Genomic DNA, 22064 nt, shown 5'->3' with positions numbered 1-22064 from the left:
CATAGATACTGCCCCTCTTTCTCCTTTTAGGCTTTGTTTGAGTATAGTTCCCTCAGGCAGTCCTCCTATAGGGACTTTACCTTCACAGAAGCGGTTAATCTGGGTTCCGAACCTCCGCACTAGTGCGGCAGATACTCCTGCTGCATTAGTCAATCCGCAATTTGCGGGGTTAAAGAAACAGTTGGGTCCGTTTCCTACATCGAGGCTGGTTATATCTCCTTCTACCAAGGTTACTTTTCCTATTACATCCTTTTGCAAGGGAGGTGTTTTCCGTAGCTGACACCCGTAGTTTATTTCTAATGTCCTTCTAAGGGCGTCCATTGAGGGCCTTCTGTGGTCATCTGTTTCTAAATCGGTGTGCCAGTCGCTTGCTGCTGCCATGGCCATTGTTGGGTGGATTTCAAACCTGGTTAGTTTTGGTTATGTTCATGCAAGATCGGTATTTGTATGTTCTAACCTGTTTGCCGTTTTACATCGGACACAGGTGGTATGTCTGTAGAAACGCCGGACGGGCGGTAGTTACGTGAGTTCAGTATTCACGTGGGTTGGTTTTTTGTCTTCCTCGGCCGGGGAGCGACCCAGGCTTTCTAACAGCTAGCTAGTTCTCCATCGGCTACAGTAGCTTTTTATTACCAGGTTGTCGTTTTACACCGGACACGGGTGGTATACCGTTTTTACACCTTGGCTGGTGGTGCTTTTATTATTTTGAGTAGAATCTACAGGTTGGGTTCCTATGTTTAACTCGAGTTTTAAATCTTGGTTTTTGATTTTAATTCACTCGAGCCCCACGTTTGGGCGCCATGTTGCGTTTTCTCTCTTCAGCAAATACCCCCGGTGGGCTTTTCTATCAAGTTATCAGATGTCAAGTATGACACGAGAGCCTCGGCCGGTCTGTTTTAGGCCTCTCGTCTTCAGTAGACCATCTAGTTACACTAGGATATTACCGCCTTCTAAGGTATTTTTTGTTTATGCTAACAGGAAGCAGCCGTGTGTGTGTGTGTGTGTGTGTGTGTGTGTGTGTGTGTGTGTGTGTGTGTGTGTGTGTGTGTGTGTGTGTGTGTGTGTGTGTGTGTGTGTGTGTGTGTGTGTGTGTGTGTGTGTGTGTGTGTGTGTGTGTGTGTGTTCTAAGTTTTAATGCATGTATATTTTCAAGCGAGCACAATATGATAATGTGTTTACAATTTTTCTACGTTTCTCTCAACACTATCCTCTCCAGCAGCCGCAGCGGCCCGAGGTGCCTGGCTATCCTCTCCAGCAGCCGCAGCAGCGGCCCCAAGTGCCCCGGCAGCCTGGCTATCCTCTCCAGCAGCCGCAGCAGCGGCCCGAGGTGCCTCGGCAGCCTGGCTATCCTCTCTAGCAGCCGCAGCAGCGGCCCGAGGTGCCCCGGCAGCCTGGCTATCCTCCCCAGCAGGAGCTGGCTCAGGTGCCCCGGCAGCCTGGCTATCCTCCCCAGCAGTAGCTGGCTCAGGTGCCCCGGCAGCCTGGCTATCCTCCCCATTAGTAGCTGGCTCAGGTGCCCCGGCAGGCTGGCTATCCTCCTCAGCAGCAGCCACAGCAGCGGCAGCCTGGCTATCCTCTGCAGCAGCAGCCCCAGGTGCCCCGGCAGCCTGGCTATCCTCTGCAGCAGCAGCCCCAGGTGCCCCGGCAGCCTGGCTATCCTCTGCAGCAGCACCCCCAGGTGCCCCGGCAGCCTGGCTATCCTCTGCAGCAGCACCCCCAGGTGCCCCGGCAGCCTGGCTATCCTCTGCAGCAGCACCCCCAGGTGCCCCGGCAGCCTGGTTATCCTCCCCAGCAGCAGCAGCAGCCTGGCTATCCTCCCCAGCAGTAGTTAGCTCAGGTGCCCCAGCAGGTTGGCTATCCCAAGCAGCAGCAGCTGCAAGTGCAACCAAATAATCAGTCTTTGCCACCTGTGGCTGTCGGAGGTTAACTTTTTAATTTCTTGCAAAGTCTGGTTATCAGCCCCAGCAGCCTCAAGTGCCCCAGCAGCCTCAAGTGCCCCAGCAGGCACAGATGTCCGCCCAAGCAGCCTCAGAGACAGCAAGTGACCAAAGCAGGCTCCTCGCTACCTGCCCCAGCAGTCGCAGAGACAGCAGGTGCCCCAACCAGGCTCCTCGCTACCTGCCCCAGCAGTCGCAGAGACAGCAGGTGCCCCAACCAGGCTCCTCGCTACCTGCCCCAGCAGTCGCAGAGACAGCAGGTGCCCCAACCAGGCTCCTCGCTACCTGCCCCAGCAGTCGCAGAGACAGCAGGTGCCCCAACCAGGCTCTTCGCTACCTGCCCCAGCAGTCGCAGAGACGGCAGGTGCCCCAACCAGGCTCCTCGCTACCTGCCCCAGCAGCCACTCTACAAGAATTGTCCAACTTTTGCCTGAGGTGCTCCCCGAATGGATTCAAATAGTAAACTTCATAATAACATTCGGTATGGATATGGTCTTCAATCAAATCCAGAGCAGCAATGGGAAAGGGTATGTAAATAACTACATAATAACTACATAATAACTTCAAATGCAGATTTTCCTTAAAACCATTTTTTTGTGTTTCAGGCATCACAACACTGAAGGTTCTACAGACTGCTTGCAACTGAGCCATTGCATTGACTTGTCAAATTAACAAATAAACTTTACTTTGTTTCCTGTAATCTCTTCAATGAATTATCCTTTTAGACAACTGTGAGGTTTAGCATCAAGTAGTGATCTCACTGAGATTACATCTTTTAGGTCAGGTTTTGGGGTTGCAACCTGAAACGTTTGGTTAGTTGGTTGTTGGTTGAGGTTTCAGATACACTCGGTGTATCTAACTTTGTTTTAGGCCTGTTCAGAACTCCACTGCTGCACACCCTACCAACACACCAATTCCTTTCGTGATAAAGGCTTACTACTAATGATCCAAAAATTGGACATGTAGGGTGTGACTATATAAGGTTGCTAGCATGACTGTATTGTGGGCAAGAACTTTTGCAACGTGCAAACCTTGTTTAAAATGTAGTATATAGTATTTTGTATTACCCTGTTGCTTATTACAAGGCGCATCCAGGGAGAGGTGCGTGTCCAGTTTGGGGACCCCAGAATTGCGTCCCTGCTTTATGCAGATGATGTGGTTCTGTTGGCTCCTTCAGAACGCGACCTTCAGTTCGCACTGGGGCAGAGTGTGTAGCGGTTGGGATGAGTCGGTACCTCTAAGTTTAAGGCCATGGTTCTCTGCTGGAAAATGGTGGATCGCCACTGTCCAAGTGAGGGAGTAAAAGTATCTTGGGGTCTTGTTCATGAGTGAGGGTATAATTGAGCATGAGATGGACAGACGGTTCTGTGCGGCATCAGCAGTGATGCTATCGTATCGGATCTTTGTGGATTAAGAGGGAGCGGAGCTGGAAGGCAAACATCTCAATTTAGTTTTCATATTTGCTGGTAACTCAAACACGCTCCTTTGTGTTCCTAACAGTTCTGTCCCACTGTCAAAGCGTTGAGTGTTTGAGGGCTCTCTGGCAGCCATATTGAGCCCTTTATGAACCCTTACGTAAGTCAGCATTAGATGCCGACTTTGCCAAAGGGAATTACCAACAAATCATTGCAATGTGACGTTAAACTAGGGAAGCTAGGGAAAGCATTGAGACTGTGCTTCCCTCAGTATATGTGCTGTGATACACCTTGGCAGTTAGACAAACTCCTTCCTGACATCACGACTCTGAAGACAGTGCCCGTTGTCCACAGGTTTAATGACGTAAGAAAGAGTCAAACTAAAACACACAAAAGGCATAATGAATACAAATAAAATGATTTCTCTTTAACCTTACACATACACACAATGTACATATACTGATTCTTCAATGAAATACATTGCTTTGTTTTTAATTGCTGCTTTTTATGTATTTACTGCTGATATGAACTTTAACAACAGTCATAGCGGAGTTACTAATGACTCGGACTTTGTGCATAAAACTTCCCAAAACTAAACATTGTCACAAAAATAATCATCTGCGATCATAAGTAACAATAAAACAAATCAATACATACCAATGATGCTATCAAAAGGCGTAAGATGCAGGCAGACTCAACTGGATTGGAAAACAAAGTGGCTCTGAGCCACGCTCTTCCTTCACTTCCTGATTATAAGTCACCTGACAAGTTACAGGACACTTCCTGTTTCAAAATAAAATGTATAACATACTGACTTAACAATTGTAACAAAACAGAGACATAGAAGGTAAACAAAGACGGCTCGTGTGTTCACCACAATTGTACATCTTATTTTTTGTCATTGTCATGGTAAAGTGATCTGTTGTGCAAAGTGCTGTTCCACTCTTATTCACACCATTTCAAGCCCTCAGTCTCTCCCACTCAACCACTTACCAGGTGACGTCAGTAAGTCCCTGAGGGTTCGAGGCTTTAGGGGGGACATTGGGATTGGGCCTCTATACCTCGTCTGTTCTGCGAACGCCTCTGGATTCCTCTGGAAAATGTTGCTGTGAAGAGGGACGTCTGGAATACCCTCCTAAGCCTGCTGCCCCCGTGACCCGGCCCGTGATAAGCAGAAGAGAATGGAAAGATGAACATTTGTCTTGACAGCTTTAGTTACTTTTGAGATGACAGTTTTTCACCCCCTTCGTGTCCAGGGAAAACCACGTATCTCCAGATGTGTTGATGTTGAATATTCCTTTATATGTTGAGAAAATCCTCCTACTTCTTCAGCTAAATAAAGTCTTTAAAAAGCCTCTTGGATCAGCTGGAAAATGCATCATCACAAAGCTGAAAACATGAGATGCGTGGTTCTCACAGGACAGTGATGCTACAGACATGTATTATAGAATATGAATTATTGCTGTAGATTAATTCTGAATACTTCTTCCACCATTGTGTTTTCTATTGTTATCCCTTACACAGAACTCATATTACAGGTGACTCCCTCCCAACTAATGGACACCCTGCTGTACATAATAAGCATTACACAACAGATGATGAAGGCCTAAATAAATTATTGACACCTCGTTGCCCCAACTGGATTGCATTGATCAGTGTCTCGGCCAATCAGATGAATACATTGAGCTGCTGGGGGCGGGACCAGAAGTAACTGTTCAGCCGTTTTTTTAATTAGCTGTAAAAGTGAAAAAGTAGACAGCTCTTCAGAGACTTGAATGAACTGATATATTTGAAAGTTGGAAACTAGCCATTTGTTTGTTAAAGTGCCCTTGATAAAAATTATTATTTATAATACCAGTCGAAACCTATGTTAGGCCTTTGAACGAGCCTTTCCTAGTTAAAATAATGCAGCGGTTCCCTCACGTCAGTTAATTAGCCACACCTGACTTCAACTGCTCACACCTGTGTCCAGTTAATCATCACGGTAAGATGGGTGAGCTTAAAAAGCTTCAGTAACGCTCTGTTTTCATTCTGGTTCAGTTGTGTGGTTTTGTAGGAGGAGTGATTGAGTTTGCTGCGTCACTGGCCTACAACCGTGGCTGAAGCCATGGGGTTTATCTTGAGGTAAGTTTTAAACATTATTCTGTTTAATTATTTAAGTTTTTCCACTCATTAGTAAATCATAGTAACTCTGAGATGTCTTGTCTAGATGGTTTCTGTTGTCCTTGCTAGCTGTTGGAAGACATCAAGCACATGGTAAGTTTAGTCAAGTTGTGAAGCTTAAATGTTTGTATGCATGGACCAACATGTCTGCTCTACAGGTCTCAGTATTAGATCTGCTGAGAAGCATGGCGATAATGAAGTACCAGTTGCAGGCTATCGACCATATTCAAGTGGCTTTAAAACTGAATACGGATCTTCATGGAGGACTTGGCATCGTGGTGTTGGTGGTTCAACCTCAACTGTATATAAGGAAAGTAGCTACAAAACTAATTACCAGCCTGAAGCTAAATCTCAGCAACTACATGATCAGTCTGTGCCAGAGGTCCAGTATCCATCAAATTATCTGCTTTTTAATTAACAGGCAGCAGAGAAGGTGATCCCAGTGCCCCAGCAGTCCCCAAAGGTGCCCCAGCTGCCTAGCGATCCTCCCCAGCGGCCGACAGATGTGCCCCAGCTGCCTAGCTATCCTCCCCAGCGGCCGAGCTATCCGCCCCAGCAGCCGCCCAAGGTGCTCCGGCGGCCGAGCTATCCTCCCCAGCGGCCGACAGATGTGCCCCGGCTGCCTAGCTATCCTCCCCAGCGGCCGACAGATGTGCCCCGGCTGCCTAGCTATCCTCCCCAGCGGCCGACAGATGTGCCCCGGCTGCCTAGCTATCCTCCCCAGCGGCCGACAGATGTGCCCCGGCTGCCTAGCTATCCTCCCCAGCGGCCGACAGATGTGCCCCGGCTGCCTAGCTATCCTCCCCAGCGGCCGACAGATGTGCCCCGGCTGCCTAGCTATCCTCCCCAGCGGCCGACAGATGTGCCCCGGCTGCCTAGCTATCCTCCCCAGCGGCCGACAGATGTGCCCCGGCTGCCTAGCTATCCTCCCCAGCGGCCGACAGATGTGCCCCGGCTGCCGCAAAAGGTGCCCCGGCGGCCGAGCTATCCGCCCCAGCAGCCGCCCAAGGTGCTCCGGCGGCCGAGCTATCCTCCCCAGCGGCCGACGGATGTGCCCCGGCTGTCTAGCTATCCTCCCCAGCGGCCGACGGATGTGCCCCGGCTGTCTAGCTATCCTCCCCAGCGGCCGACGGATGTGCCCCGGCTGCCTAGCTATCCTACCCAGCGGCCGACGGATGTGCCCCGGCTGCCTAGCGATCCTCCCCAGCGGCCGACGGATGTGCCCCGGCTGCCGCAAAAGGTGCCCCGGCGGCCGAACCATCCGCCCCAGCAGTCCCCAAAGGTGCCCCAGCGGCCGACAGATGTGCCCCAGCTGCCTAGCTATCCTCCCCAGCGGCCGACAGATGTGCCCCAGCAGCCGCAAAAGGTGCCCCGGCGGCCGAGCTATCCGCCCCAGCAGCCACCCAAGGTGCGCCGGCGGCCGAGCTATCCTCCCCAGCGGCCGACGGATGTGCCCCAGCGGCCGACAGATGTGCCCCGGCTGCCTAGCTATCCTCCCCAGCGGCCGACAGATGTGCCCCGGCTGCCTAGCTATCCTCCCCAGCGGCCGACAGATGTGCCCCAGCAGCCGCAAAAGGTGCCCCGGCGGCCGAGCTATCCGCCCCAGCAGCCGCCCAAGGTGCTCCGGCGGCCGAGCTATCATCCCCAGCGGCCGACGGATGTGCCCCAGCGGCCGACAGGTGTGCCCCGGCTGCCTAGCTATCCTCCCCAGCGGCCGACAGATGTGCCCCGGCTGCCTAGCTATCCTCCCCAGCGGCCGACAGATGTGCCCCGGCTGCCTAGCTATCCTCCCCAGCGGCCGACAGATGTGCCCCGGCTGCCTAGCTATCCTCCCCAGCGGCCGACAGATGTGCCCCAGCAGCCGCAAAAGGTGCCCCGGCGGCCGAGCTATCCGACCCAGCAGCCGCCCAAGGTGCCCCGGCGGCCGACCCAGCAGCCGCCCAAGGTGCCCCGGCGGCCGACCCAGCAGCCGCCCAAGGTGCCCCGGCGGCCGACCCAGCAGCCGCCCAAGGTGCCCCGGCGGCCGACCCAGCAGCCGCCCAAGGTGCCCCGGCAGCCGCCCAAGGTCCCCCGGCAGCCGTCTAAGGTGCCCCGGCGGCCCAGCTATCCGCCCCGGCTGCCGGCCTTCTACCCGCCCCAGCAACTGTCGGCAGAGGTTCCCCGGCTGCCGGCCCTCTACCCGCCCCGGCTGCCGGCCCTCTACCCGCCCCGGCTGCCGGCCCTCTACCCGCCCCGGCTGCCGGCCCTCTACCCGCCCCGGCTGCCGGCCCTCTACCCGCCCCGGCTGCCGGCCCTCTACCCGCCCCGGCTGCCGGCCCTCTACCCGCCCCAGCAACTGTCGGCAGAGGTTCCCCGGCTGCCGGCCCTCTACCCGCCCCGGCTGCCGGCCCTCTACCCGCCCCGGCTGCCGGCCCTCTACCCGCCCCAGCAACTGTCGGCAGAGGTTCCCCGGCTGCCGGCCCTCTACCGTCCCCGGCTGCCGGCCCTCTACCGTCCCCGGCTGCCGGCCCTCTACCCTCCCCGGCTGCCGGCCCTCTACCCTCCCCGGCTGCCGGCCCTCTACCCTCCCCGGCTGCCGGCCCCTCGCTACCTCCCCCAGCAGCCATGCTAAAATGATTATCCAACTATCCAAGTATCTCCCCAAATGGATTCAAATAGTAAACTTTATAATACCATTGGATATGGTCTTCAATCAAATCCAGAACAGCAATGGTCAGGGTATGTAATTTAGCTCGGCAATCTGATTTCAGGTTTTCAAATACTGATTTTCCTCAGTAAATTTTTTTTTTTTTTTCAGGTATCGCAACACTGGAGGTTCTACAAAGACTGCTTGCATCTAAGCTATTGCATTGACTTGTCAAATTAAAATAAACCTGCCTTTGTATCCTGTAATCTCTACAATGAATCTGTTTCTTTTAGACAACTAAAGTCCAGCATCACGTAGTGATCTCACTGACCTGAATACAGCTAAGGATTCAGACACTAATGAGCGTAACTGATTTCAGTTCAGGCCTGTGCAGAACTCTACTGCTGTACTTGTAAAACATGCAAACTTTGTTCTTTAACTCCTAGTATTTTCACATATCACATTATTGCTCACAACAAGACATGGATTCTGTTTTGGGAGAAAGGTGATAACTTAACAGAATCATCTGCTGGACGCTTGCATGTTGCGCTAAGATTTGTAATGCAAAAGGTTTACCTTCAATTTAGTTTTACAGCTATGTCTATTTAAAAAAAAAAAATAAATAACACCCAAAGTAGAATAGAGTGACGTCAGACAAATCTCCACATACATAATAGTGAAAAGGAACAAAGTCAAATGTTCTTTACTTTGTCTTCCACAAGGGCTTCAGAGAAGGATGATGTGTTCATTGAGTTGTGAAAATCCTCGTCCTTCATCCAGAACTCTTTAAAAATCCTCGTCCTTCATCCAGAACTCTTTAAAAAGCCTCAGCTCAGATGAAAAATGCATCGTCGCAAAGCTGAAAACGGGCGGTTCTCACAGGACAGCGATGCTATAAACGTATGATCTTCTAGAATATGATGCATTGCTGTAGTTAAAATACAGCCGTAATATTACTCCAGAAACAGATGATAAAACGGACTGGGACGATTAACTACAACAATGCTTTTAATTTAATTCAAGTGCATTTTGCAGATAATACTTGAATACTTTAAGTTAAAGTATTTTCACAGTTGTGTACGTGCTTCTACTGAAGGGTCTGAATTCTTCCATCACTGTGTGTTGCTCTTAATTCATTGTTTCCCATTTATATCCCTCTCAAAGAACTCATTACAGGCGACATCCTCTCCACTAGAGGGCGCCCTGCTGTAGAGCGTCACCATTACACAGCAGCTGAAGAAGGCTGAAAAGAAATGATTGACACCTCATTGCTCCAATTGGATCACAAAGATCGACCCCTCGACCAATCAGATAGATAGACCTATATTATGGGCGGGACCGGAAGTATCTGTTCAGACGCTGGTTAGAATGAGCTGTTAAGAGAAAGTTAGCCGTTTAAGCTCTTTAAAAACCTTAACGTTCAATAAACCGACATATTTAAGGATCTCAAAGTACGGATTCGTTACCTTACGGTCACTCCGTTATATCGTATATCTCTTAAGGTAAGACTTGATTCAACGTTGATTGGTCTGCTAGTATGCTAATGCTAATGAAGCTAGCTGGTTTATTTAGCTAAAACACAACCTTTGGGGGAGATGTATTCCTTATTTTCAGGTGAATTAGTGACGACTGCAGGTTGTAATGTTTGTAAAAGTGTTGTCGTTCACATGTGACGGGTCACGTGTCTTCAGCCTCTGCTTCAGTGGGTTTATTTATTGGTTTATTTGATAAGGGACAGTGCACATTAATAAAAACATTGCTGTAAATGCTCCAAGAGGCTATTTTTCATCTGTAGTCCAAAGAGGCAGATGTTACAAAGTAATGCAATATTGACCGTTTACAAAGCGTGCACGAACTATGAAAGAAGTGAGAATATTAATATAAGTAGTACCATCATTCAGGAGACTCTTGCACTACATTGTCAAGTACTAACAAGACACATTGAACACACACAAAGACAATCAAATGAGGATACTTATGTTAAATAGCAACACGGACTAAAGACAAGATTATGCTGCATTGTTAGACAGTAAAAACATTTAATGTCAGAGGAACAAAAGATAAAAGCATGCAGAGTGTTAAATATATAAGTGAGTCAGACACAGCTGAACAACAGCAAGAGACATGCATGCTGGTAGATGAGGGTCGACAGACAGACAGGTGACAGCAGACAGACAGACAGGTGACAGCAGACAGACAGGTGACAGCAGACAGACAGACAGGTGACAGCAGACAGACAGACAGGTGACAGCAGACAGACAGACAGGTGACAGCAGACAGACAGACAGGTGACAGCAGACAGACAGGTGACAGCAGACAGACAGACAGGTGACAGCAGACAGATTGAGGACAGTAAGGTGCAGTTCCATTCTAGTGCTGACAGAGCTGGGTACTAACTAACCATTTCTTTAACTGAGCTTTAGATGAACTGTATGTCCTCTACTGGTCACTGAGATGCAGTTCCAGTCTAGTGCAGCTTGGACAGTAAAGTCAGATGGTTGAAGGTACTTTTCAATGCTTCCGTGTCTCTCCGTGTGTCCTCACAGTGACGGTGAGTCATCATGGGCGAGGTGGAGCTGTCCTGTCGGGCCTACGTGAAGATGTACCTGCACGCTTGTCTCTTTCCGCGGTGCAGCATCAACGGGCTGCTGTTGTCCTCCGGCTCTGCAGGTGGCGCTGTCTGTGTGACGGACTGTGTTCCGCTGCTCCACTCACACCTGCCTCTGGCTCCCATCAGTCAGCTGGCTCTCACACAGGTAGGACACACCTGAGTATGTAGATCCTTTACTTCAGTACACAGGTAGGACACACCTGGACAGGTATGGTGGAAGAAGTATTTAGTTTACTTTACTTTAATAATAATATTAATATTATTATTAAATATATAATATATTCTCACACACACACACACACACACACACACACACACACACACACACACATATATATTAAACATTTCCTGGCTTTAGTTATAAACCGCTTTACAACCGGTTTGTGTTCTGCTGACAATTAGGCAGTTTACTGCTGAACATGAAACAATATAGATGGAAAGCAGCAGAGGAAAACAAAATACAAACCCATCAAGACATGAGGGCCGAGAGGGTTTGGTGGTTAAGATCATAGAAATCGTCGTCCAGCAGTTGCAGCACAAAGAGTCTGATTTGTCACAAAAGTCTTTGCTCAGAAGAGACTCAGTAAAGAGCCTTCTCTTGTTCCAGGTGGATGTGTGGTGTTCACAGACTCAGCAGAGGATTGTGGGATACTATCAAGCCAACGCCTGCGTGTCAGATAGCAGGTGAGTTTACTTTATTATCTCTGCACTACATCTCACACCAGATGATTAGTAAAATGTAAAACAAGCCTTTTTCTATCTCTCTTCATGTTTTGAACTCGACAGCCCGACTCCGTGTGCGCTGAAGATAGCCGACAAGATCTCTGAGCAGTTTGACAACGCAGTGTTGTTAATGGTGAGAATTTAAGCTCCTCCTCTTTTTACCTGTTGTCTTTTTTTGTTTTATAAATGCAGATTAGTTTGATGAATATATTGAATGTGTGTTTTTTTGCTCCACAGCTTGATGGCAGTAAGATGACTTCAGACTATCGCGTTCCTCCCATCGTCATGTACGAGCGCAAAGATTCAAGATGGATGCTCAAAGACAAACACACGTGAGTCAGAGAGGACATTTCAACACGATGTCTCGGGAACGCCAGCAGAGAATTTATTCATATTCGGCACAAACGATTCGAATTTAGAGTTCAAATGTCACAGTGACGACATGAAATATGTTTCTACCAGGCAGCAACCTTCAGGTCTGAAAGGTGAAGTCAGAGCTTCATGTGTTAAAGCTGCATTCTCTCTGGTGTCCACCAGGGGGCGACTCCTCTGGTTGTATAGAAGTCTATGAGAAAATGACTCTACTTCTCTCTTGATTTATTACCTCAGTAAACATTGTAAACATGAGTTTATGGTCTCAATCTCTAGTTTCAAGTCTTCAATACAGCATGATGTTCATTTAGTACATTATGGTCCATTTAGAGTCAAACAGACCATAAAGCAGGGGATGCTTTAGGGCGGGGCTACACAGTGATTGACAGGTCTCTACCAGAGACATATACGGCGTCTCTACGTCACTCCACTCCAGATTTTTATCCCCCAAACTGCTTCAACCCTTCAAATCCTTTCTGCTTCGTAACGAACGAGTTGATATCGCTGTGATTCTTAAATAAACATTGATGACAGTAACACCGACCCGTCCGCTGTGTGCAGGATAATGCTGAGACAGTGGGAGGAGACTCAGGCCATAGCCGGTCAGATGCTGGAGTCCGGCGATCAGGCGCTGCTGGTGGATTTTGACAGCCACCTGGACGACATTACAAAGGACTGGACCAACCAGAAACTCAACACCAAGATCGCAGAGCTCGCCTCGCCGGCCAACGGGAACATCTAGACGAGGAAGTAGCTCACGTGTGTTCACGGTCTGTGATTTTTAACAACAACACACCAGAGTTTAGGTTTGTCTTTAATGCAACAGGGACATAACATAGAACATGCATAAATAACAACATATTTACAAGTTTGGTAGATCTCTAAAGCCCCCCCCCAGTGTGCCTTGTGCTCCAACAACCCTCTGATTTAAAGGAACAGTCACCTTTTAACGCCTTTGTGTAATGCACCTGTGGTGTTTTTGGTCCCGTTTTGTCTTTTAAATTCCTAGATACTCACAGGCTCCAGGAGGTGGACAAAATAACAGAAACACCTCACAATACAAAAGTTCTACAGTAAAAAACTTAATTTGTTGAAGCCCAAAAGTACAAAGTTTATGTTGTTGCGTGTTGTTGCGTGTCGTGTGCTCAGCGGTTCATATCATGAAACCCTCGTAGTGTGGTCGTCTTGTCCCCGTCTGTGTCATGCTAAAAAACAGAAGTAATTAATAAAATATAGACTGTAAATATTGGGGTAACGACTCACTTAACTGCCTCTATTTAGCTTTATAGCATTTGTAAATAGTGAATAGGTAATAAATGGTTTATAACACGCTATGATGTAGTCGTAGGCGAAGATAATTGACGTCAACAACTAAATCGCCTCCGGTGGCTGCTGGTATAAACAGATAATATATTAAAACAATAATATAAAATACGTCTTCAAAGGAAAAGTTGTAATCACTGACATTACATTTATAAACACTTAAAGTGTTCGAGAAAGTTCAAACATTATTGTGTCGGAAATTATGTAATTCGTCAAGAAGAAGTGTCTCATAATTGATGTGAAGAGGAACAAACGGACAAAAAGTACGACTAAGTTAAGTAACACTCAACACAAAACTAATATTTTGAGCTTCAGCAGACTGGAGTTACTGCAACACTTAAGCACTGAAATGTAGTTCTCCCCCCCCCCCCCCCTTCTTTAAGAAGTCTGGACTGAGCGCTGCTACGAACCATCGAGTCTCACCGGTGTGAGATCTGATCAAACACAACCTTCAACCCACATCTGTAATAAAAGTACCAGCTACAACAGCCTGACATGAACAATAACTAAATCCCCTTAGAGTGAAGTTTGACTAACAGGCGTTACATTAAAAACATGTGAAAACTATTGCGTGTTTTCTTTCTACTCTACTGAACTATTTTTATCGCAGCTTCATTTTCTGTCATGATGTGTTTCCTTTATTTTACAGTAAGGTTAATATTTGACGTGTAAAGGAGTTAAAGGACGAGGTTTATTTAGTGCTGTAGTATAAAAACAATACCAGTTACTGGGTGCAGTGGTTCCCCACCTTTCTAACTTGAAACAAAGCAGTGACTTCTGTTATTTTTCTGTTTGATTTGGAATAAAAACCCTTAAAATAATCCAGTAATTCACAAGAATAAAAGCTAAGATGTCTTAATATTGTAATATCCTTTCCTGTTACGGATGTAACTCGCGACCCTCTCTGAGGGTCTCCACCCACAGGTTGGGAACCACCGGCTTCTAGAGCAGAAACGCGTGCATCACATTGTCAACATTTCCAGAAAAAACCCAAAGGAAACAAAACGACCCGTGCTGCAACTAACGACCATCGTCGGTACCGGTTAATAAAAACAATGTTCTTCAATTTGCATGTTATTTCTTCCAAAACCTTAAGATATAAAATGTTATATCAAACAGAATGTCACATTTGAAAAGCCGAATACGGGAGGATGTTCACAACGAATCAATTAATTAATTATCAAAATAGTTCGATCGACTTCTTGGCTGCAGCGGTGGAGTCGACTCCTCAGTGTCTTCTTACATGTAGTGCTTCCAGCACACTCACTAGTCTCTGCGTCGATAGAGGGGCCAGTCATAAAAAGTGTTCTTCATAAGTGCTATAAGATCTGTTCTGTGCGAGCTCTCAGGGCTGGGCGAGACGCAAACAAACATAAGCTAGAGGCTCTTATTTTGATAGTGGAAGTCTTTCTGAAGTCAGACTGTGATGCATGTTTATGTCGTATTGTTAGATGATGCATTTAACGTGATGAATATGTCGACGTATCGCTCAGCCCTGTATACTCTTATTTTGAAAAGAACGGGTTGTCTCTTATTTTGAAATGGACAAAGTGCCTCAGACGGTCCCACAGACGGTCGTCTCGGAGTCGGCTGAAGACACGGTGACCAGGTTCAGAGTTATCTCTCCCAGTGGAGACTCGCTGGCCAGAGACTGGAGGATGTTGATGGATTCAAAGAGCGACTGGACGTTCTGGACCTGCTGCTCTGCCCACGGGAAGCCGATCTGCAGAGGAGCGCAAGGAACGTATTATTATTATTATTATTATTTACTGGGAGTTCTTTCTTCTTCTACGTACAAGTTTAGTTTCTGTGTTGCTTTCATTTGGGTCACGCTGCACTGTCACTATTGTCACTATTGGGGAAATATTTTTAAATTAAAAAGCTGATTTCAACCAATTCATATTTGACCTACAAACGTATCCTTGAAATGCAAATAGTTTTAAGTATTTAATAATTATTAACAATAGTTAAGTTAGTAACGATTAACAATCAGTAAGAAATATTCCGGTACAAATACATTTATTTTTATAACGTGAATCTACTCGTTATAATCTACTTTAACGATACATTTCAAACTAAGTCTTTATTCTCGTGTCATAACCGTTGTGAACGTTTGTAAACATGGAGATCAATAAGCAGCGAGGCGTGGAGAACACGTACATTTACCTGAACTATGATCAGTTTTGCAGACGGGTCTTCGGTGTTACTCAACTCTTCTCCGAAACACAGAGTGACGCCGCACTGAGGAGGATCGCCGCCGTTCAACCGGAAGAGGTCAAGTTCTGATGATCACAATAATAATAAAAAGAGTTAAATACATAATTAACTTCACTGTATGATAAGACTAGATTAAGGTTATGGCAACATATATATTTAAACAACTTCACTGGTTTGAGAATCCACGGTGGGGTCGTTCTTGTTTTACAAAACCAAAACCCAAATATATTGAATTTAATATGTCTGACCATTGAACCAGTGAACTCACGTTGCTTGAAGGCGTCTTTACTGAAGAGCATCACCGGCTCCGTGTTCCTCTCCATCTTGTGCAGCCCCTCCGTGGCCCCGTGCGGCCCCGTCCAGAAGACCCGCCCCTGGCAGAAGCGCTTTCCGTAGACGCCCTGCCGCGTGGCCGTCAGCACCACGCCTCTCTCCATGAAGGGCAGCAGGGTGAACAGGGCCTGGCGCTCCGAGCCGGCCGGCAGCGTGGACGGCGGCTCCGGCAGCGGGATGCGCGGGAACCGGCCCTTCAGGACGGCCGGCGTCGTCGGAGCGTGAGACGACGGTAAGTACATTATCCGCACGTCGCTGCTCTGGATCTGACGCTTGAGAACCTCGTGGCCTAAATAATGAACCACCACGTTGAAGGAGTCCTGAACTGAAGAGGCACAAACAGAGAGGGGGGGGGTTAAAACAACCCTTTCAAAATAAAAGGTCATGTAATGTCGCTCAGATAGATACAGACTAAAGTTTATTCTGAAGGGTGTTGCACTGTAGTTAAGAACTACAAAAGCTAATGAGCTCTATTGTACTTTTGTTAACCCTCTGAACCACAAAACGGAATGGAAAAGCATGTTTTCTTCAAACAATCGCCAAAACTACAAAGTTTAGTTCATCACAGCCAGAAGCTGTAAAAACCGTCAGATTTACATCTTTCTAACGGTCCTCAAACACATCGCGTGTTACAAACGCTTCCATCAGAAAAAGTAACCAAAGTTTAGAATCATGATATTTCATCTGAAACATTTAATTCTTCATGTTGTCATTATAAACGTCTCCTCTAATAAAGAGTTCACTTTAACCAGAATGTGTTAAACATTAAAGTGTGAAACTATGACGTCATGATTGATTCATGTGAGACCAACAGTCATGTGACTACAAGGAGGAGACACTGACTGAACTACAGGGAGAGGAGAGGAGAGGAGAGGAGGGGAGAGGGGGAGAGGAGAGGAGGGGAGAGGAGAGGAGAGGAGGGGAGGGGAGAGGAGGGGAGAGTTCTGCACTGAAGACGTTCTAATTCTCTCTACTTCTAGTCATCATGGTTCTGTTTATATAGAGCAGGACTTTTATTTTGAAAATCAAGACCACAGAGAGAAAACTGCTTGAGGTTGAGTTTATTACCTCCTGTTGGAGCGTCGACGCTCTCCTCGATCCGCACGTCCAACCGGATCTCATTGACCACTGCACACAGAGAGAGTTAGATATTATTATCATAATAATAAATATAATGAATATAATGAATAGTGAGGGATCAGCTGGTCGTTTTGTAATGTTTGTTTTGTGGGCAGATACTGTTTAACACAATATTGTGCAATCAAGAAACCAGGTTACTGAATGCAGGTATTTGTACAACATGTACTGTAGTACCCTGATCGCTGTGAATACTTCACCAGTAACTAGAGTTCCTCTCTTACTCTGGAGGATTCCAGGTTGTAGTTTCACTAACGGTTCCAGTGATTAATGTCTGGAGTTCAGGACCGTTGAGAGCGTTGATGGTGTCGATGGATCGGTCTGTGACGGAGATAAACTCACCGTCTCTCTGCGCGGCGGCGACGTGCTGAGAGGGTTCTTCTGTCTGGACCGGTACGCCGCTCCACAGCAGATCCTCTTCACCACACTGAGAGCCACACAGTCGGGTTATTACGGATGAAGAGCTCCACTTAGTGCTTTCATCACATATTCAGACTAATATGTATATATGGCCTCATTCATTCATCCATCGGTGTATTTCAGAGGCACATTTAAGTATTTATTCATGTATTCATGCAGGTTAGTTTGTGTGAAGTGACTCCAGCCGTCAGATTAAAGTAGTGCAGTAAAAAGTACAACAGGAGAAGCAGAAACACTCACCAGCTGGGAGGTGACCTCCTCCATCTTGATCCGCTTCACCTGATCGCCGTCGCTGCTCTCAGAGTCGCTGCTCCTCCTCCTCCTGCTCCTCCTCTTCCTCTTGACGGCCTTCACTCTGGGTTTCTTCTCGGGCACCACCACACCTACACAGAACACAGAACCTTCACTAACACAAGCAAACACATGTGTGTGTGTTTAAGTCACACAAACAGAACAAAGAACGAACGCTCTCAGCGCTCGTTCCTCCCGGTTCACCGGGTTCAGCGTGACCTCCTCGGGGAGGTGGTGGTGCGGTCAAGTCACTTGATCTGTTATTTCCTTCAGCGCCGTCGTTTTAATAATTCATCGGTGCAGATACTGAATCCTTAAGTAACGTCAATCTCTACACAGACAGACGGTGAGGTTTAACAGCAGAATATTTAATAAAGCAAGATTTAAAAGAAATGCACCAAACTGATCAGTCAGAGTTGACCTTTGGCCTTTAGTCTCAGGAACACATGGTGATGTTTGCAGCTTCACACAGATCGTATGAAAGAGAACAACATGGAGACTAAGTGGGAGGTCTCAGAGCACCACAGAAGAAGAGCGGAAGTGACTCAGTGTTTCCATTCGTACACAAACAGACGGTTTCCTGGAGTCACGTCGTTCACGTCTCAGTCTCTCATCGCTGCAGATATCACAGCAGAGGTGTACTTGTACACCAGCAGAGTTGTACTTGTACACCAGAAAAGTATCTTTACAACAAAGACTTGTTACTTCAATCTCATTGTATAATAGAGATTGTTCTGCTGTTTGCTACTTTAAGTATTTCTTAATGCCTAAAACCTTTGTAATTCTACTTCAGTAAAGTTTTGAATACTTGTAACAGAGTATTTCTGCTTTGTGGTATTACTGGAGTACTTCTTCCACGGCTGGATTTGTCACTTTATCACCTGAAATTAAGAACTGTTGTTGATGCAATCTCATAATACAACATCAATTATTCTGGTTAGTACTTCAAGTATATTTTGATGCTAATACTTGTGTATTTTTATTTCAGTAAAGTTTTGAGTACTTCTTCCACGGCTGGATTTATCACCTGAAAACTACTTCAACCAACGTGTTGAACTCGCGATTAATTTCCGTCACCAGACAAATAAATGAATCAACCGGTTGTTTCATCACTAATGTGCTGCAGCTTATTATTATTTTCATTATCAATTCATCTGCAAATGATGTATTTTATACATTAAATATAAAAATAAATCCTCACATCTGAGAGAAGTTCCTCCGTCTGTTGGAAGATGGAATGTCTGAGCTTTTTGTCGGCCCTTGAACGCAGCACCATCTTTTACCTCTAAAACAAAAGCTGCGTTCCAGATCGCATACTTTTCCCTTTTGTCTTTGAAGTGCACACTAACCCTGCCCTCACTAAGACCGTGTGCGTCTAACCGGGACAAACTACTGAGTCGTAACATTACAGCTTGACCGTTGACCCTCTTGCTCATAAATCTGCCGTGCAGAGGATTGTGGGTCAGAATATCCAGAGAAGCACGCCGAGGTTACGTAACGGTGAGACGTCCTGGTGTTTCAGCATTTATAAAAACTATGCACGGTGACATACTAAATATAAGTGCGTTAGTACGAGTGTTGGAACCAGGCGGCAACCTCCGGTTCTTTAGAGTGAAGTCAAAGCTTCATGTCACAGTCGGCCATCTTGAAGACCAGCGTCTCACCTTGCTCGCTGACGGGCACCAGGCGGTAGACCTTGTAGGGCTCTGAGATGTCCAGCTGAGCTCGCTCCATCACCTCGGTGAACTCGGGGCTCTTGTTGAGGGCGCAGCGCAGACGGGTCTTCCAGGAGGCCGGGCTGTCCTGACTCCCGTCCGTCGGCTTGCCTTTGAACTTCGCCCACGCCTGCGGAGAAATCACGGAGAGGTCAATTCTTTGTTTACCTTTTTGTTACGTCTCCATGCGTCCCCTGGTTACCTGTTTAACGTCACATTGCAATGCATTGTGGGTAATTCCCTGAGGCAAAGTCTGCATCCAATGCTGACTTATGGAGAGGCTTCATAAAGGGCTCAAAATGAGACTCATACACTTGATAGTGGGACAGAACTAAACCCTGACGTGAGGGTGGAGGTCGGGACCAGAGACTCTCTGAGAAAGACGTGAGTTAGAAACCTTGAAGATGGCGGCGTCCTCGTCTTTACGGAAGTCCTGTTTCCCGGCGTGTTTCCACGGGATGCGGAACATAGTTTTGGCGTTGTCGTCCCACACCAGCCCCGGGTATTTACCACTGCTCACCTGCAGCCGGACACACACACACACACAGAAGATGTACTTATACCTGATAGGCTGCTAAAATACTAGCCTCAACAAATGCATGTCTAAGGGAAAATGAAATAAATATTAAATAAATAACAAAAACGAAAATTAATCAGCAACAATTTAGTTTTTTAATTGTTTTAGTTTCTCAAAATTTGAGGATTTGTTGCTCTTTGTACTTTTACTGTGACAGAGTATTTTTACTGTGTAGTACTAGTACTTTTACTGCAGTAAATAATCTGAGTACTACCACTGATGTACAGTGATGTCACTAGAGTTCATGTATCCCTTTTCCTTTCCTTCTCCTCCTCCCTTTCTTCCTCCCTCACCCCCTCACACACACACTAACACACACACACACACACCTGTTCGACGATCCACGAGCGCAGTCTGCGGGTGGATCTTATTCTGCCTGCTGCCATGACTCCTTTAAGACTGAAGAGAACACAATACACACCAACAGTAAACAACCAGCGTCACGTGCACGTCCTCCGCACTTTAATACCACTTTATTCATAATAACATAACGATAACGTTCATAATAATAATAAATACAAATATTACATCTAAAAGTTGAATCATCGACTCAGTTCGGTGTAAATATCGATTGAAGCCTCGTCCAGGTTCCGCTGGAGTCGAGCCAATAAACAAACATGACCTCACACACAAACTGCTGTTTCTACATCAACGCGTCTCTAAACGGAGTCAAAGTGTTGAGTTCTGTCTCACCTGCTCCTGTGGTTCAGAGTATTTAAATATAGAAGCTGAAGGTGTTGAATTAAGGAAGTAGTTCTTGAGTTTCGTTTACCTCGGTTGCGTTTCCTCCGCGGTGCTTTGCGGACTTGAAGCGTCTGCTCTCCGGCTCTGCGGTCCGGACTCTGCTGCCTCTCTCTGCAGGCGCTCCTTTTCCCAGAAGTCACGTGACTTTAAGGAAACGCTCTGCGTGTTGGCCGCCAGGGGGCGACACCGGCCACAGACACGAGGGGAACACATCCTCTGCTTCCTCTCACATGGGAAGGTCTGATGTTTCCTCTTTTATTATTATTATTATATATATATTATTATGTGTATATATACACAGAACCAAAACACATTATTTAAGACTCTTATCCAGTGGTAGAGGAGGTATTTGTATACTTATACCACACTGAAAGTACTCCACAAGTAAAAGTCCTGCATTCAAAAACTTACTGAAGTAAAAGTATGTCATCAGCAAAATGTAGTTAAAGTACAAGTATTAATTAATCCAGTAAAAAGAGTTAAACATTATACTTTCTACTGTACTACATCTCAGAGGTACATGTTGTACTTTATACTGTACTACACCTCAGAGGTACATGTTGTACTTTATACTGTACTACATCTCAGAGGTACATATTGTACTTTATACTGTACTACACCTCAGAGGTACATGTTGTACTTTATACTGTACTACATCTCAGAGGTACATATTGTACTTTATACTGTACTACATCTCAGAGGTACATATTGTACTTTATACTGTACTACATCTCAGAGGTACATGTACTTTATACTGTACTACACCTCAGAGGTACATGTTGTACTTTATACTGTACTACATCTCAGAGGTACATATTGTACTTTATACTGTACTACATCTCAGAGGTACATGTTGTACTTTATACTGTACTACATCTCAGAGGTACATATTGTACTTTATACTGTACTACATCTCAGAGGTACATATTGTACTTTATACTGTACTACACCTCAGAGGTACATGTTGTACTTTATACTGTACTACATCTCAGAGGTACATATTGTACTTTATACTGTACTACACCTCAGAGGTACATGTTGTACTTTATACTGTACTACATCTCAGAGGTACATATTGTACTTTATACTGTACTACATCTCAGAGGTACATATTGTACTTTATACTGTACTACACCTCAGAGGTACATGTTGTACTTTATACTGTACTACACCTCAGAGGTACATGTTGTACTTTATACTGTACTACACCTCAGAGGTACATGTTGTACTTTATACTGTACTACATCTCAGAGGTACATATTGTACTTTATACTGTACTACATCTCAGAGGTACATATTGTACTTTATACTGTACTACACCTCAGAGGTACATGTTGTACTTTATACTGTACTACACCTCAGAGGTACATGTTGTACTTTATACTGTACTACACCTCAGAGGTACATGTTGTACTTTATACTGTACTACACCTCAGAGGTACATATTGTACTTTATACTG

The 22064-nt window shown here is 46.3% G+C and overlaps 2 protein-coding genes across 5 annotated transcripts; one reads left to right on the top strand and one right to left on the bottom strand.

The window, feature by feature from the left end:
* The first annotated feature begins 9479 nt into the window (after positions 1–9479).
* Positions 9480–13737, top strand: emc9 (ER membrane protein complex subunit 9). Its single transcript, XM_076080373.1, has 6 exons — positions 9480–9643; positions 10688–10897; positions 11360–11436; positions 11539–11608; positions 11713–11807; positions 12409–13737. The coding sequence occupies exons 2-6, from the start codon at positions 10703–10705 to the stop codon at positions 12587–12589; spliced, it is 618 nt and encodes a 205-aa protein (XP_075936488.1). The 5' UTR covers positions 9480–9643; positions 10688–10702; the 3' UTR covers positions 12590–13737.
* Positions 12644–20733, bottom strand: irf9 (interferon regulatory factor 9). Of its 4 annotated transcripts, none has more exons than XM_076080368.1 (10): positions 20633–20733; positions 20190–20259; positions 19681–19803; positions 19233–19413; positions 17518–17660; positions 17200–17284; positions 16789–16848; positions 15656–16045; positions 15331–15452; positions 12644–14893 (listed from the first exon to the last, which is right to left on the bottom strand). In XM_076080368.1, the coding sequence occupies exons 2-10, from the start codon at positions 20244–20246 to the stop codon at positions 14726–14728; spliced, it is 1329 nt and encodes a 442-aa protein (XP_075936483.1). In that variant the 5' UTR covers positions 20247–20259; positions 20633–20733; the 3' UTR covers positions 12644–14725. The 4 variants fall into 4 exon arrangements, with proteins under 4 accessions (XP_075936483.1, XP_075936485.1, XP_075936484.1 ...); XM_076080370.1 differs by having other exon boundaries at positions 15337–15452; XM_076080369.1 differs by lacking the exon at positions 20633–20733 and adding an exon at positions 20554–20575.
* Positions 20734–22064: the final 1331 nt, after the last annotated feature.

The sequence above is a fragment of the Anarhichas minor genome, unplaced genomic scaffold (assembly GCF_050575085.1).
Source record: "Anarhichas minor isolate MPS153535 unplaced genomic scaffold, ASM5057508v1 ptg000074l, whole genome shotgun sequence".
Classification (NCBI taxonomy): domain Eukaryota; kingdom Metazoa; phylum Chordata; class Actinopteri; order Perciformes; family Anarhichadidae; genus Anarhichas; species Anarhichas minor.
The sequence above is the reverse complement of the archived record's forward strand: the minus strand, read 5'-3'. Positions and strand labels throughout refer to the sequence as shown.